This window comes from Lotus japonicus, chromosome 5 (genome assembly GCF_012489685.1).
Source record: "Lotus japonicus ecotype B-129 chromosome 5, LjGifu_v1.2".
NCBI lineage: Eukaryota > Viridiplantae > Streptophyta > Magnoliopsida > Fabales > Fabaceae > Lotus > Lotus japonicus.
The window spans coordinates 55,766,420-55,782,585 of record NC_080045.1 but is presented as its reverse complement, the minus strand read 5'-3'; the positions used below and the strand labels follow the sequence as shown (position 1 = coordinate 55,782,585).

General features: G+C 36.5%; 2 protein-coding genes and 1 pseudogene across 2 annotated transcripts; 1 reads left to right on the top strand and 2 right to left on the bottom strand.

Annotated features, from left to right (window-relative positions):
- Positions 1–344: 344 nt before the first annotated feature.
- Positions 345–5,699, bottom strand: LOC130721502 (amine oxidase [copper-containing] gamma 2-like; annotated as a pseudogene).
- An 876-nt stretch (positions 5,700–6,575) lies between these two features.
- On the bottom strand, positions 6,576–11,764 carry LOC130721503 (amine oxidase [copper-containing] gamma 2-like). The gene is made up of 5 exons (XM_057572303.1): positions 11,613–11,764; positions 9,618–11,052; positions 9,137–9,250; positions 7,992–8,539; positions 6,576–6,994 (listed from the first exon to the last, which is right to left on the bottom strand). Exons 2-5 carry the CDS (start codon positions 10,935–10,937, stop codon positions 6,784–6,786), a joined length of 2,193 nt encoding a protein of 730 aa, XP_057428286.1. The 5' UTR covers positions 10,938–11,052; positions 11,613–11,764; the 3' UTR covers positions 6,576–6,783.
- Positions 11,765–11,813: 49 nt separating this feature from the next.
- LOC130721505 (pectinesterase inhibitor-like) lies at positions 11,814–15,653 on the top strand. Its single transcript, XM_057572305.1, has 2 exons — positions 11,814–11,951; positions 14,400–15,653. The coding sequence occupies exon 2, from the start codon at positions 14,916–14,918 to the stop codon at positions 15,465–15,467; it is 552 nt and encodes a 183-aa protein (XP_057428288.1). The 5' UTR covers positions 11,814–11,951; positions 14,400–14,915; the 3' UTR covers positions 15,468–15,653.
- Positions 15,654–16,166: the final 513 nt, after the last annotated feature.

Here is a 16,166-nt window from a genome sequence, read left to right as displayed (position 1 = left end):
TTGCTTAATCTTGAAAGTGTGAGGACTTAATTAGCTCAAAAGTACTTAATTTGAAAAAGGGGCCACTCCTTGGGTGCCTTTGTTCCCAGTCTCTCCTCTCCCAAGTTCTCTTGAGTCTTCAGACCTTCTCCTCGCATTCTCTTGTATTTCCTCTTCATTCCCAGATCCGGTGTTTAAAATCCTGGAAGCTCTTTCATCTCGCAGGTAATTTTCTTAATATGTTTTATTTTCAATTTTCATATATAACACGCTCTTCAATTCTAAATTCTCATTCCACAGTGTCTGATTCTTATCTAAATTGTTATATCCAACATGCTAACTATTTCAGCTGCATATAAAATCGATTTATAACTGAGATTTCTTCCCTCAATACTTTCATTTAAGAATTTAGATAGTGATTGAAGTACTACAGACACTATGATCAAATTCAACAGTACAGATTTTACAATATCTTTTCTATTTGGTTAATACAAGATAGATATATTCTACAACTTCTACATGATAGTTGAAGTTAGATCATTACCTTTTCGAATTATTTAAAGCTGAGTTTTGTCATTGTTCAATTCATACATGTAGCAATACTTAAGCTAAGATGGAATCTCAAGATGAACCTTGTGCCTTGCAAACAGGTAAATCTTCTTTGAAATTGGGAGCAATTCTAAGGATGGGATTTCTCTCAAAGAAATTCGCAGGCTTCAGTTCGAAACTTGACGACACAGTTGGCATGATTGGATAATCCTCTTGACATGGTATGTGATGAAACCCTATAGTGTACCACAACACAATGTCTTTATTCTCAATTGGACGATCCCTGCATAATAATATAACAACAATTTCAGAAATTTGACAGTATAGTTGATGTCTTCACTAGTCACATTGAGTACAAAAAAACACATTTACTTATACACTAAATATATGATAGAATATTTTCGGAATAATTAAATCCAAACTACACCTCAAGAAAGTGATAGATAACCATTGTGCAGATTGTATAGAGAAAACTGTTGAGAACATAACACACCTATGCCAGAAAAAACTCCTAGAAGCATATTTCCCCAAAACAAACTGAGTGTAGACTATAAAGGACAGCTTGGTGCATTAGTGCTCCCGCTATGTGCGGTATCCCGGGAAGGGTCCGACTACATGGTCTATTGTATACACTCTTACCTTATTTTTTTATAGAAGATGGCAGTTTTACAGCTATGTACGTCACCTTAGTCATATGGCAGCAACTTTTTACCGTTGCGCCAAGGCTCCCCTTAAGATTATCAAATGCCACATCAGCTGTGTTGAATTCAAGTTTTATTGAAAAAAGATTTTTCATTCTACTTTTCTATCAATTTCTTCGTTATTGATTTCGTCTATGCAATTTATTTCAGTGAAGAAAAACCATAGGTGAGTAAGTAATTTGTTTGTCCTAGTATTATTATGTCCAATGTCTTGGGGATTGAGAATATCATTTACTTTTGTGGATGATTCCATGCCTGTCATTTGTGTATGTGACTGTGATTGAGAGTGAGATGAGAATAGACAGTTTAGGATATATTAGCCTATATTTGTATGTAGTTCAGATTATTGTGACTATGTACAGATTTTAAGTATCACACACGAGGGTGTATGTGGTTGTTACATATATATAGAATTGTGAAAACAATCTCTTACCTGTTGGACCACACTTGAAGGGTATCATCGCCTCTACTCTGGTAAACAAATAAGCCAGCAGCCCATTGCTCACTCTTGTTGTAAGGAGTGACCCAGATTTGGTTGTTGGTAAAAGCTCCTCTCTTCTGTGGTGGATCTTCAGGATCTAGAAGACTAGCTGCTGTGGCACTGGGAACTAATTTGTACCCAACAGGGTTTCCTACCCTTGTCTTCTTGGATGGGTTGACCACATGAAATTCAGATGGATCATAGAGTTTAAGCTTTATTTGAGCATCTTTCTCCGTCTTTGCAACATTTTTCACTGCTTTTAGGTAGCTCTTTCTAGGTGATTCTCCTGGAGAGGTCTCTTGCCTCTTGATTTTTACATTAACAAATGAGTTCTCAGAGCCATCAATGTCCATATCAAGGTAATATGTGATAAAGTGGTCATGGATTACACCAATGATGTTTTCGCTCAAAAGGGTTCCAAATAGATATTCTTGGTTGGGAATTTGGCTCATATTGTCATAAGTGGTTCCTTTCACCATCAAGATACCACTTAATCCGACCTGTGTAAGAAAGAATCCTAGATATCAGTACAAATTATTGAATACAATAATAGAAAACAAGTGACATCAATCTAAAAAAATCCATCCTTGCCATAATCAATAGTGCAAGGCTGCAAACTGTTCATTTTTCTACTACATGACAATTTATTATGCAAACTGTTGTTCATGTAGGACAAATTATTAAATAATTATTGTGCATACAAATATGCTTCACAAACTATGGTGCCTCTAAATACTTTATAAGTAATATTATGATAGGTAACTGTTAGTGAGATAGGTTCCTTACATGCATATTTCCTTCCACACATTACTAATAGGAGACCCAAACAACTGCTGAAACTATGGAGCTAACCACTGTTATGGGTATTGAAGAAGAGCCATGGGACCCCAAAGGATATTTTTATCCTTCATTTGTGTTATGCTCAACACATTTTAAGCAGTGGGACCCGGTCACCTGGGCAGGAAAATGTTTTATGCTGAGTGCTAGCACAAGCTATTCACCTTGAGGACAAAGTGAAATTTCAGGGATGGAGTATTGATAGGTAACTGTTAGTGAGAGTTAGAGAGTTTGTCAGCTTGTATAGGGAGTTAGTTAGAAATAAGAGGGAGAAAGTTTAGAGAGGACTATCTTTTGTTTTGGAAAGGGTTAAGAGTGGGACAGAACCAGGTCTCTCGAATACCTGGCTGTATCAAGAATTTTCTTGTGAATAAACACATTTTCTTGCTATACTCTGATCCAGTTTCCATCATACTATCATAGGTTGATTTTTAGTTTGTGATGCACAGCTGTGTACAAGCATGCAAAAACCTCTTCTGTTACTAGGAATATCAATCTCAACACATCCTGTTGAGGCAGCTGTTATTGTTATAAACATCAGTATTTTGATATTTAATTTATATTATTACTTTATTTTGTTGTACTTTGTTTCCTATGACTTCAATTATGGTAAATCGTTAGGTAAAGTAACCATCACTAGATGGCAGAACACCTTACCTGTTCTGTGTAAGCTGGCTTTATGTATTGTATCAGAAATGTTATTGCTGAATGAAACTTCTTACATTTCTGAACTGCTCATTGTGCTATCAATTCCCTAAACAAGAAAATTCAAACTAAGTTGAATTGCCATCACTAACCTTTGCTCTGATTAGCCCATCAGTTTGAAATTCCCAGTCCATGATATAGTCATAGTTCCCCAATGATACTGCCATTCTAACCACTAGCGTCACCTTTGGCCTAACTTCTGTAACCTACCATAACAGCATAATTTCAAAGTTGAAGTATGTATCGAAATGAAAATGAAAATGAAAAATCTCTGCATATTCAGATTGACAAGTTAAAGTTAAAATCTTTCTTTGGAACCTAGGTAAAGGACTTAAATTTTCTAAAATAAGCCATTGTTTAAGATATCAAGGGATTCCTAGCTTGTTATATATGTGCAAATGTATAGATCAATCAATGACTATAAGCCCTCAATTTTCCATCTAAAATGAATGTTTCAGTTAGAGTACCAGATTAAGGTTCATAATGAACTAGTAACAAGAGACCTATCAACACTTCTAACTTCATGACTCCATAATTAAATACTAGCAGTATGTGGTTAATTTTGATAATGAGCTCTCATGTTGGCATGAGTGGAATTCTTACCGTCAAGTCAGTGATGGGACACTCAGTATGGCGCCACGCAACGTCACCAGCATATCTCTCAAAAATGCAAATCACATTGGGTTGGACATAGGGTGTTCCATCACCAGAGGCAAACACAGCATCCATGTAGTAGGCATTTCTTGGGCAATCATTCAAGGGATCTAAAGGCATTGCACTGAACCCCATTCCATACTCTCCCCCATCCATGTATGTCTTAAAGTACCACCCATCAGTAGGATCCATGTAAGGCACGAATAGCTCAGATGTGAACCCTTTGTACATGACATTTCTCAGCTTTAATGTGTCTGGGTCTCTCACCTTTGCTTGAGAAATGATGGTCCCAGCTCTTGGGTCAGGTTTCACATGAAATTCCCAGTTAGCCCATTTAACTAAGTTCCCCTCAACTGTGAAGCTTGGACCTTTTGGTTGTTCCAAGGATATTGGATTTACTAGCTTAAACTCTCCATTGAGCTTCTGAATGGAGTAACGATAGTCAGTGTTAATGCCTTTGGCCACAGGAATATTCTTGCCATTTTCTGAAATGGATACCACCTCTTTTCTGTCCATGTCAACCAGCACAACTACCCCCTCAATGGGTTTCATGTAGAAGTTCACAGTGCCCTCTTTGGAAAAACACTGCACCTTTATAAATCTAGTATTTTCTTCCACTGGTGTCCCATACCACCCTGAAGAAACTGGCAGACATATAAGATCTGCCATATTGACACCACGTTGACTTATTGTACGGTTGAATTCCTTGTTCTTCAAGGGAACCTCCAGTACCCCCAACAACTCCTCCAGGGCCATGATGGGGTATCCAGAAACCGTCTTTGTTTCATGGCTGGTCACCGTGCTTGTGCTTAGGTCTATGATGAGTGTGTGAATGACACCCTTCACAACTGCAATCACAGAAGCTTTCCTTGGTGGGAGTGGATCACCTTTCTCCCATTTGAGGACAACTTTTTGGCCGGGTCTTCGAGGACAATGAAGTTGAGTGTGTAGCTGGATGAGGACTTGAATAGAGGGTGAGTGGAGAGGATAGTGCGAACCTTGTTGAATTCTTGGACAGTTAGAGGGTCCAGAGGGTGGTGAGGAACATCAGATTCATGGTTTTGATGGTTTTTGGTGAATAATGTTGGTTTCTTGATCACATTAGGTTCTGTTGAAGAATGGATGCGGTTCTTTGACGTGCACCATCCAGAGTAAAGATTGCAGTCTAGAGCTTCCTTGTTGGTGAATGATGGAAGGTGAAGCCGAGCTATGAGCAAAACTAGTACTGCACTGATTGACAGAACCAAGAAGCGCAACAAGTTTCTAGCATCCATGGATATCACTCTATTACTTGTTTTTTCAGTAAAAGTTATTCAGAGAGAGTATATAAACCACTAACTGAGATTAAAATATACAAGTTTTCATTCATGACCGCAAGTTAAAGATGAGAACAGAGGGAAGGACTACGGTTTCATTGTTGATTAACCAAATCGTCACCTCTTTGACTTTCTTGGCTTTAGTTATATGTCCATTAATTACCAGAGGCCTATTTCTCTATTATTGCACAGAAAAGTCCAAGCATTTGCAACATTGTTTACAGCCAGTTACTGTCCAGTGACGTGTTAACTCACCAGAATCAAATGAAAATGTAGAAATCCACTCTTTGCTCACACAAGCAGTCCGCAATTTTAAAGCAAATATGACTTGTTCAATTCTAGTGGTTCATATTTCATAATTCCTACTAAAATCTATTTGGATTGGTAACTAGGTCCACTCTTCTTGTTCTCTAGCTGACACGTGAGTTTGGCTGTACTGAAGTTCAGAAATTCTAATGTCTTGTTATGATTAAAAAAACTCTCCAAATGATAAGGTCTCCATCTTTTGTGAATGCCTGGACTTTACAAGTATCCTTACGCATGATAAGGTTTCTTTTTAATCCACTCTCCTCTGATAGTGAGAGGAGAATAGATAAGAGAATGGATACCAGTTTTAACGTGGCTCACTGCTTAACAAAGACTACATGAACAATTAGCTGAGGAACAAGCAAGAATGGCTGTGATTTAGCTGTTGAATTGCTGCGAACTGGCTCTGAAATAACTTAAATTACTGTCGTTTTAGCTTCGGATATAACTATAATTAGCTGTGAATTGACTGAGTTAGCTATGGACTTTGCTGCAAAATTGGTTTTCAAATTAGCTGTGAAACTACCTGTCGAAACAGCGAGTTAACTATGAAATAAACTGCGAATGGCTATCGAGTTGGCTGTGAATTAGCTTTGAATTGGATGCATTTTGGCCAAATAGCTCTCGTACTAGAAAGTTGGCTGCAAAATTTGGACCGTATAAAATTAAGCGGTACTGATTGACAGAACCAGGAAGCGCAACAATTTTCAAGCATCCATGGAAGTTCTTTCTCCTCACATGTAACTTTCTTCTTCTTCGTTCGCAGGCGGCAGGTCCCGTGTATTTACTCTTGGAAGCTCTTTCACCTCACAGGTAACTTTCTTCCTATTGTTCATGAATTTGGGAAATTTCACCCCTTTCCTCACATGCTCTTTAATCACTGACCTTTTTCTTTAATCCTTTACAGAGTCTAAATTCTTATTCTATAAGGTCTGATTCTTTTCTAAATTCTTATATCCAACATGCTAACAATTTCAGTTGCATATAAAATCTATTCATAATTGAGATTACTTCCCCAATACTGTTAATACGAAATTTAGCTAGTAATTGAAGTCTTGAAGATACTTATGATCAAATTTAACAGGACACATTCTACAATATCATTTTTATTTGGTATATACATGACATGCATATGCAACAACTTCTACATCATAGTCAAAGTTCGGCCATTAACATTACTAATTTTTTAAGGCTGAGTTTCATCATCTTTCATTTCATACATATAGCAATACAATGCTTAAGCTAAGATGAAAACTCAAGATGAATCATGTGCCTTGCAAACAGGTAAATCTTCTATGAAATTGGGAGCAATTCTGAGGATGGGATTTCTCTCAAAGAAATTGGCTGGCTTCAGTTCGAAACTTGACGACACAGTTGGCATGACAGGATAGTCCTCTTGACATGGTATGTGATGGAACCCTATTGTGTACCACAACACAATGTCTTTATTCTCAATTGGACGATCCCTGCGTAATAATATAACAACGATTTGAGAAATTTGACAATATAATTGATGTCTTCACAAGTCACATTAGGCACTAAAAACAATTTGCACACTAAATTGGTTTAACTAAATCCAAACTATACCTCAAGGAAATGGTAAATAAAGATTAAATTCTAAAAAACTATTGTGCAGCGGAAAACTATTGAGCAGAACTTCGGATTGTAGAGAGTAGAATATTTTTTTTCTTTAAGCATAAGATTCATCATACGTTATCAAATATAGAAAGCTGTTGAGAAAATAACTCCTAGAAGCATTTTTCCTAAAACCACATGAGTGCAGACTATACTTCTAAAGTTTAGTTATGAAATGCCACATCAGTTGTATTGAATTAAAGTTTTATTGAAAATGCTTTAGCATTGTAATTTTCTATCAGTGTCATAGTAGTTGATTTCATCTAAAGCAATTTATATAAGTTAAAAAAGAAGCAGTAAGCGAGTGAGTAGTCTTTTTTTGTCCTACTTGCTTTATTATGTCTGTTGAATATCTGTTAGTATTTAGTTTATTATTAGTCCTATCTCATTGAGATATAGTTAATATTTGTTTATCTATTTTAGATTAGTATCTATTTAAATAGAGATGATATCTATTTAATTAGAGATAGGTTTAGAGAGATTTAGTTTCTTTCTATTTCTTTATTAGTCTATATATATTGTAGTCTTTAGTCAAGTATTATCAATGAAATATACAAGTAATATTTTATCAAATTCAAGTAATGTTGAGGATTGAGTATATCATTTACATTTGTTGATGATTCTATGACTGCCATTTGTGTATGTGATTGTGATTGTGAATGAGATGGGAATAGCTAATTTAGGATATATATGTAAGTAGGCAGTTACAGTGAGTTTATACAGATTTTAAGTATCAAGCACAAGAGTCTATGTGGTTGTTATCTATCTATCTATATATGTGTGTGTGTGTGTGTATTTAGAGAGAGAATCATGAAAAGTATCTCTTACCTGTTGGACCACACTTGAAGGTTATCATCGCCTCTACTCTGATAAACAAATAAGCCACCAGCCCATTGCTCACTCTTGTTGTAAGGAGTGACCCATAGTTGGTTGTTTGTAAAAGCTGCTCTCTTCTGTGGTGGATCATCATGATCTAGCAGACTAGCTGCTGTGGCACTGGGAACCAATTTGAACCCAACAGGGTTTCCTACCCTTGTCTTCTTGGATGGGTTGACCACATGAAACTCAGATGGATCATAGAGTTTAAACTTTATTTGAGCATCTTTCTCTGTCTTTGCAACATTTTTCACAGCTTTTAGGTAGCTCTTTCTAGGTGATTCTCCTGGAGAGGTCTCTTGCTTCTTGATATTTACATTGACAAATGAATTCTCAGAGCCATCAATGTCCATATCAAGGTAGTAAGTGATAAAGTGGTCATGGATTACACCAATGATGTTTTCACTCAAAAGGGTTCCATAAAGATATTCTTGGTTAGAAATTTGGTTCATATTGTCATAAGTTGTTCCTTTCACCATCAAGATACCACTTAATCCGACCTGCATTAGAAAAAATCCTAGATATCAGTACAAATTATTGAATGTAGTAAGACAAAACACGTGACATCAATCTAGGAAAAATCCATTCTAGCCATAATATATAGGGCAAGTTGTTCATTTATCTACTACATGACAACTTATAATGGAAAATGATGTGCATATAGGACAAATTATTTAATAACTGTTGTGCATACAAATGTGCATTTGCCTAATCAGTATTAAATGTCACATAAATTCTGGTGCATCTAAATACTTTATAAGTAATACTATCACAAGTTGATGTGTGCGCAGCTGTGTACAAGCATGCAAAAACCTCTTCTGTTACTATGAATATCAATCTTAACAAAGATCCTGTTTAGGCAGCTGAGATTTTTATGTACACCAGTGTTTTGATGTTTAATTATATATTGCTCTTGGATTATGGTATCCATCACTAGATGGCAGAACACATTACCTGCTCTGTTTAAGCTATAACTTTATGTGTTGTATCAGAATTGTTATTGTCAAATGAAACTTTTTACATTTTTGAACTGCTCATTTTGGCCAACAATTCCCTAAGCAAGAAAAATCAAACTAAGTTGAACTTCCATCACTAACCTTTGCTCTGATTAGTCCATCAGTTTGAAACTCCCAATCCATGATATAGTCATAGTTCGCCACTGCTACTGCAATCCGAACCACTAGGGACACCTTTGGCCTCACTTCCGTAACCTACCAAAACATCATGAATTCAAGTTAAAATGTATGTATCGAAATGAAAATATCACTGCGCATGCAGATTAACAAGTTAAAGATAAAATCTTTAGAACCTGGGCAAAGAGGACTTAAATTTTCTAAAATGAGTTATTCACTTTACATAGAAAAGTAAGGAGTTAGAATTAACTAAAAAAATGAAGGGATTTCTAGCTTGTTATACATGTGCCAATTTAATCTATGACTATAAACCCTCACTTTCCTAACTAAAATTAAGCTTTCAGTTTAGAGTACAAAAAAACTACCAACACTTATAACTTCATGAAACCATAATTAAACACTAGCAGTATGTGTTAGTTCATATTGGCATGAGTGAAGTACTTACCATCATGCCAGTGATGGGACACTCAGTATGCCGCCACGCAATGTCACCAGAATATCTCTCAAAAATGCAAATCACATTGGGTTGGACATAGGGTGTTCCATCAGCAGAGGCAAACACAGCATCCATGTAGTATGCATTCCTTGGGCAATCATTCAAGGGGTCTAGAGGCATTGCCTGCAACCCAAATCCATACTCACCCGCATCCATGTATGTCTTAAAGTACCACCCATCAGTGGGATCCATGTAAGGCACAAATAGCTCAGATGTGAACCCTTTGTACATGACATTTCTCAGCTTTGATGTATCTGGGTCTCTCACCTTAGCTTGAGAAATGATGGTCCCAGCTCTTGGGTCAGGTTTCACATGAAATTCCCAGTTCGCCCATTTAACTAAGTTCCCCTCAACTGTGAAGCTTGGACCTTTTGGTTGTTCCAAGGATATTGGATTTACTAGATTAAACTCTCCATTGAGCTTCTGAATGGAGTAGCGATAGTCAGTGTTAATGCCTTTGGCCACAGGAATGTTCTTGCCTTGATCTGAAATGGATACCACTTCTTTCCTGTCCATGTCAACCAGCACAGTTAGCCCCTCAATGGGTTTCATGTAGAAATTCACAGTGCCTTCTCTGGAATAGCACTGCACCTTGATAAACCTTGTGTTTTCTTCCACTGGTGTCCCATACCACCCTGAAGAGATTGGCAGGCATGCAAGGTCTGCCATATTGACACCGCGTTGAGTAATCGTGCGGTTGAACTCATTGCTCTTCAAGGGAACGTCAAGTACCGCCCACATCTCCTCCATAGTCATGATGGGGTACCCGGAAACCGTCTTTGTTTCATGGCTGGTCACCGTGCTTGTGCTGAGGTCTACGGTGAGCATGTGAGTGACACCCTGCACAATTGCAACTACAGAAGCTTTCCTTGGTGGGAGGGGATCACCTTTTTCCCATCTCAGGACAAGTTTTTTGTCTGGTTCTTCAAGGACAATGGAATTGAGAGTGTAGCTGGATGTGGACTTAAAGAGAGGGTGAGTGGAGAGGATAGTGCGAACCTTGTTGAATTCTTGGATGGTTAGAGGGTCTAGAGGGTGGTGAGGAGCATCGGATTCATGGTTTTGCTTTTTGGAGGATAATGTAGGTTTCTTGATCAGATTAGACTCTGATGAAGAATGAATCCTGTTCTTTGAGGTGCACCATCCAGAGTTGCAGTCTAGAGCCTCCTTGTTGGGGAATGATGGAAGGAGAAGCCGAGTTGTTACAAGCAAAACTAGTGCTACACTGATTGAAAGAACCAGAAAGCGCAACAAGTTTCTAGAATCCATGGATATCACTCTCTGTCAAGAAGAATGAGTTTTTGCATATGATACTTGTTCCTTTAGTAGAAATTATATAGAGAGGCTGCCCAGTTCTTACAAATGGGAGTTGGTCATGTGATTCCTGCATAGAGATTTGGAAATAGCATAGTTTAGTCAGCTAAACAAAGTATAGTAGGAATCTTAATTCACTATGACCCCCTGCTCATACAGAATCTCTGTCTCCCCACTAGTCCATTTGACAGCAACCAAAGACACTTGTTATTAAATAGATTTGCAGTAACAATTACTTGAAAATAGTATAGTAAAAAAGCAAAATTCACATTTTTTTTCTTTTGCAGAGACACATGCAGTGTAATAGTAGATAAGCCCCACAGAAATTGAGTACCCACTTAAACAAGTCATGATCACTTCATTGAACAGACAAATTAAGACTATATCACCACAGGTAACAACTAATGAAAAAACATGCACAACATCAGCAGCTGAAACATCTTGCAAAAGAATCATACTCATAACAGTTTCACAGTATCCAAAATCACAACTTCAGTAACTTTTTTGTTTTAGTTTTTCAGCTCCACCATGAAAACATAAACCACTAACTGAGATTGAAAGATACAAGTTTCCATACATGACTGCAAGTTAAAATTTAGAACAGAGATAAGAACTAATGTCACCACTCACCTGCGACCAGAGCTATGCATAGCTGATCACCCAAATCCTCACTTCTCCTCTCCTCTTTGGCTTCTTTTGCCTTTAGATATTTGGCTATGACTAGTCTTATGTTTCTATTATAGCACAGAAAAGTCCAAGAATCTGTGACTGTGATGAAACGGTGAAGTTGAGGTCTACCAAATCTGACGTAGTGAATTGTCTTTGCTGCTGATAGTGCGCGATGAGGATTGAAAATATATGGCACTGAACAGGATTTGCAACGTGGTTTACAGGCTATACGACAGCCCGTTACTGTCTTCTGACGTGTTCACTCACATAGTAAAAATGCAAGTCCATTTTTTTAACCAGGTATATCTATACCGAGACAATCATGTTATAGAACCAGCAGTAAAACTCTCTGTACTTGGGTCCCGTTTGGAAAAATAGCTTAATTAATCATAAGCGCTTATAGCTATTTTAAAATTTTTATTGAAATAAATTGAAAATAAGATGTATATAAGTATAAACTCTTTTTCATAAGCTATCATGAATAGCTTATGAAAATAAGCTCAAAACAGCTTATAGTAGGTCATAAATTATTTGCATAAGCTCTCTCAAACACTGGCATAAGCGCTTATATTATTAGATAAGCTCAAATAAGTTCATCTAAACGGGGCCTTGATGCAGTTGTATTGGTAGGGAGTTGAATCCGAAACATCAGCTTAAACTAAAATAACCTTAAGCAAGTTGATTAATGCGTTTAGTGGTCACACTCACAAGTCCACACCTTTGTTCACATCATCCGTCCACAATTTTAAAGCAAACATGACTGGCCCAACTCTAATCATTAATATTTTATGATTAGTTCTAATTAATTGAGTTGGTATCTTGCTCTGTGGGTGTCGTTGTCCTAGAGTTTGGAAAATTTAGTCTCTTTATGATAAAGAATCTCCAAAGCTAAGGTATCTTACGCATGATAAGGGGTTCTTTTTAATCCACCCACTAACCTTAACTATTTGTCCACAAGTCATCTCCGACAAAATAAGAGATTAAGATAAACTTGAGTCTACCACTATTCGATCGATGGTACCAAGTAGGTTTTGTTTCTCTAGGCGTTAGTATAAAAGCCAAAAGACATGTACAAAACGCAACTCAAGTTTGAAACTCAAGGCGTTGGTATAGAACTAAACGGATTTTTATATTATGTTTGGATTTCCTTTACGTTCATCTCAAAGTATTTTTTTTTCTCTATTTCATTGTGAGATTTGAATTTCTAATTAAGTGTTTTTATTCATTGCTAATAAAAAATCCAAACACGCTTACTTGAGTGTTTTGGCTTAGAAAATTGTTATTAATGCAGTGACAAATGTAAAAATTATATTTTGTTGGAGCAACATATACGTAGTGATAGATCCACAAGTTTATTGTTATGAGCGCAATATATACACTATAAATTTGTAATATAAAAAAGGCTTAGATTTGCTTTTGGTCCATGAAATTGTAAAGGGAATCAAATTGGGTCTCTGAAATATAATCCATGAATTTTTTTTTAATCAAATTAAGTCATTTTGCTCAATTTTGACCAGTCAACGATCCACTTGCGAGCCTAGTCAGCAGATGATGGCCACGTAGATTATTTCGCATCAATTTTAGTCCCTGTAAATTTATAAATCATACTTTTAGTCTCTCTTCTTCTACCACCATCTTCTTCTTCTTCCACCACCATCTTCTTCCTCTTCCACTTTCATCTTTTTTTCTTCTTCAATTCTCATCCAAATGTTGAAATTCTTGTTCCTTTAAGCTTCTAGGCACTTGCATGCTTCATCTTCTTCCTCTTTCATCTTTATCATCTTCTTCCATAATTTTAATTTTTAAGAATATAACCAACAAATTTTAACTTGCAGATGAGAATTACATCCATGTATGTTTACAGTAATCATATAAATTGCTGTAATTTTTTTCTTAATTTGCTGGTTATGGATTGAGGAGGAAGAGGAACATAAAGAGAATGAAGGAGGTAAATGAGTGTGGGAAAAAGATTATGGGTTAAAGGTTGTGGTCTGAAAACATTCAGGGCAGAGGATGAAGGAGGTTGATGAAGAAGGTAGAGTACTGTGGTAGTGGAAATGAGGGATTGAAAATATGATTCAAAAAACTATCATAGACAAAAATTGATGTGAAAAAATCCATGTGGATACCATTTGCTGACTAGGCTCGCCATTGAACCGTTGACTAGTCAAAATTGAGCAAAATGACTTAATTTGATTAAAAAAATAATTCAGGGATTAAATTTCAAAGAAAAATTTTCTAGAGACCCAATTTGATTCCCTTTACAATCTCAAGGACCAAAAACATATTTAAGCCTATAAAAAAAATAACAAATTACTATTAAAAGTTTGAAAATACATCATATTGTGGGGGCACTTTCTACTTTGTGGGGGGGGCATTTTCTACTGTGAGCGGATAACATAACACTTACTATCTTAATACTCTAGTATACCATGACTATATTTTTAAAATCATGCGAGATATTGATAATGTAGGACTAAATTAATGTAGATGAATCATATATTTGAATATGTTATGTGTTTAAATCATTAGAATGCAAAAAGGTTCAACAATGAAATATAATCCCAACAAGTTCTCATACCTATTGTTTCTCAATCATTTTACATGTTTTCATTTATATTTTAATGTTTCAATAAGCCAACAATCAATTTATTGTGAATCTTTCATTTGAATATGCAAGCTATGAACGACATCAATATCACATCTCATATTGAGGACGATGAACTCGAATTTGCTCTTTATCAACAGGTGAACATCTTGTTGGGGGAGACAGGGGAGCCTATGGGCCGAGGAGCAAGACACCAAGAAATATCGACGCCACATCTTAACTCAAAACCTTAAGGCATTAGGTTTATGAGTCCATCTCCTTATAAACTCTCCCTCTTACCTTGACTTCTTTGATGTGAGACTTGACTCTAACACTTGATTCCAACACATCTAATAATAATTATTAGATTTTTTTTATAATACTTTAACTCTTATTTGTTTTACAAGTATTATTTTAAATTCTGATTATATTCACATAATTTTCACAACACGCAGAATGTCTAGTAGTGTAGCCGAAAATAGGAAAGCCATGAGTGATCAAAATTCATCCCATGTTCTTGAACTCTCTCTATCCCCAAATTAAGCTTTGGAAGGAAATAAATAACCATCCAAAACAGAGGGCCAAGCGCATCTCTCCCATTACGACCACTTAACCTTCCTCTGAGCAGTTTATAAACAGAAACCAACATTGCATTACAGAATACTAGACAAAAAAAAATGGAAACCATTGCAAAACGTTGTTTATCGCTGATCTTGATGACAACATGCCTCATTTTAGTGCATCACCAAACCGCTGCAGCTAAGGAACTCAAAGGCAAAAAGCTAATTGAAAAAGTATGTGCAGACACACCTGACAAGGCTGCCTGCATTAAGGTGCTATCTTCGGACCCAACAAGCGCAAAAGCCAGCCTAACAGATCTAGCAATGATGTCGCTGAAGATGGCGGCGGCAAACGCGACGGGGATACTAACCGACGCCAAGATGATGATTGATAATCCTGATTTGGACCCTGATGTTCAACAGGGCTTGGCTGACTGCAAGGAGACGTTGTTGGATGCTGAGGGTCAGCTTGAGGACACTGTCGCGGCGCTTTTGAGTGGTGCCAAACATGATGCTCAGCTGTGGCTGCGCGCGGCGCTGGCCGCCATTGATACCTGTGATGCGTCGATCCCCGGTGCTGATGATGTTCTCTCTAAGAAGAGTGTTGGGTTTCGCCAGTTGTGCAATATTGCCTTGGCCATCAGCAAGGCCCTAGCTCATGAATCCTAATTCGAGCTGGTAGGAATTAGGATCTTTATGAGCCATAAAGGCAAAACTCTTTCGTATAAAATATTTAACGTAGCTGTATTTACAAAGACCTCTTAACTAGAATTTCTCAGCACGTTGGTTTTGTACTTTTATTTAGTAGATCATAATATTGAATATTGAACTATATATGTTGTTGGTGGTTTGTTTTGTACTTTGAAGAGAAATGCATAAGAATTCATGGAGCAAATAGAGAGAGCCGAGACACCAATGTTAATTAGTGTTATCTTTGGGTTGAAACAAGTCTTACATTATTATGTTATGTATTCAACATAGCAAATCATAAATGTAAACTTAAAATAACACCAATTATTTTATTAAAGACAGTATTTTGTGTTCTGTTAAATATTACATAAAAATCAAATGCTAAAACAATCATGAAGATATATAATTTCAATATAAGAGTTTTCCAAATACAACATTATGTTCTTTCAACTCACTTTTGTTAAAAATAATTATGTTCAGAATTCATTTTAGACAAAGCTAATTATGGTTCCTAAAGAAGATGTAATACCTTGGGGGAAATTGGAAAACCATGCCTCTCTTTTTTGGTCAACAAAATCATGCTCTTAGTTCACAAAAAAAAAAAAGGGAAACCATGCATGTGCTGATTGGGTTGGCACAGGGAAAAATTTAATATGGACCAGTTTTTTATGGTCTAAA

Bases quoted from the DNA above. Each gene is read 5' to 3' on its own strand.
- LOC130721503 (XM_057572303.1), bottom strand. From the start codon at position 10,937: ATGGATTCTAGAAACTTGTTGCGCTTTCTGGTTCTTTCAATCAGTGTA. The intron at 9,251-9,617 runs GTAAGTACTTCA...ATGTTTTGGTAG, and splicing joins GTCCCATCACTGGCATGATG to GTTACGGAAGTGAGGCCAAA. The intron at 8,540-9,136 runs GTTAGTGATGGA...TTTCTAATGCAG, and splicing joins ATGGACTAATCAGAGCAAAG to GTCGGATTAAGTGGTATCTT.
- LOC130721505 (XM_057572305.1), top strand. From the start codon at position 14,916: ATGGAAACCATTGCAAAACGTTGTTTATCGCTGATCTTGATGACAACA.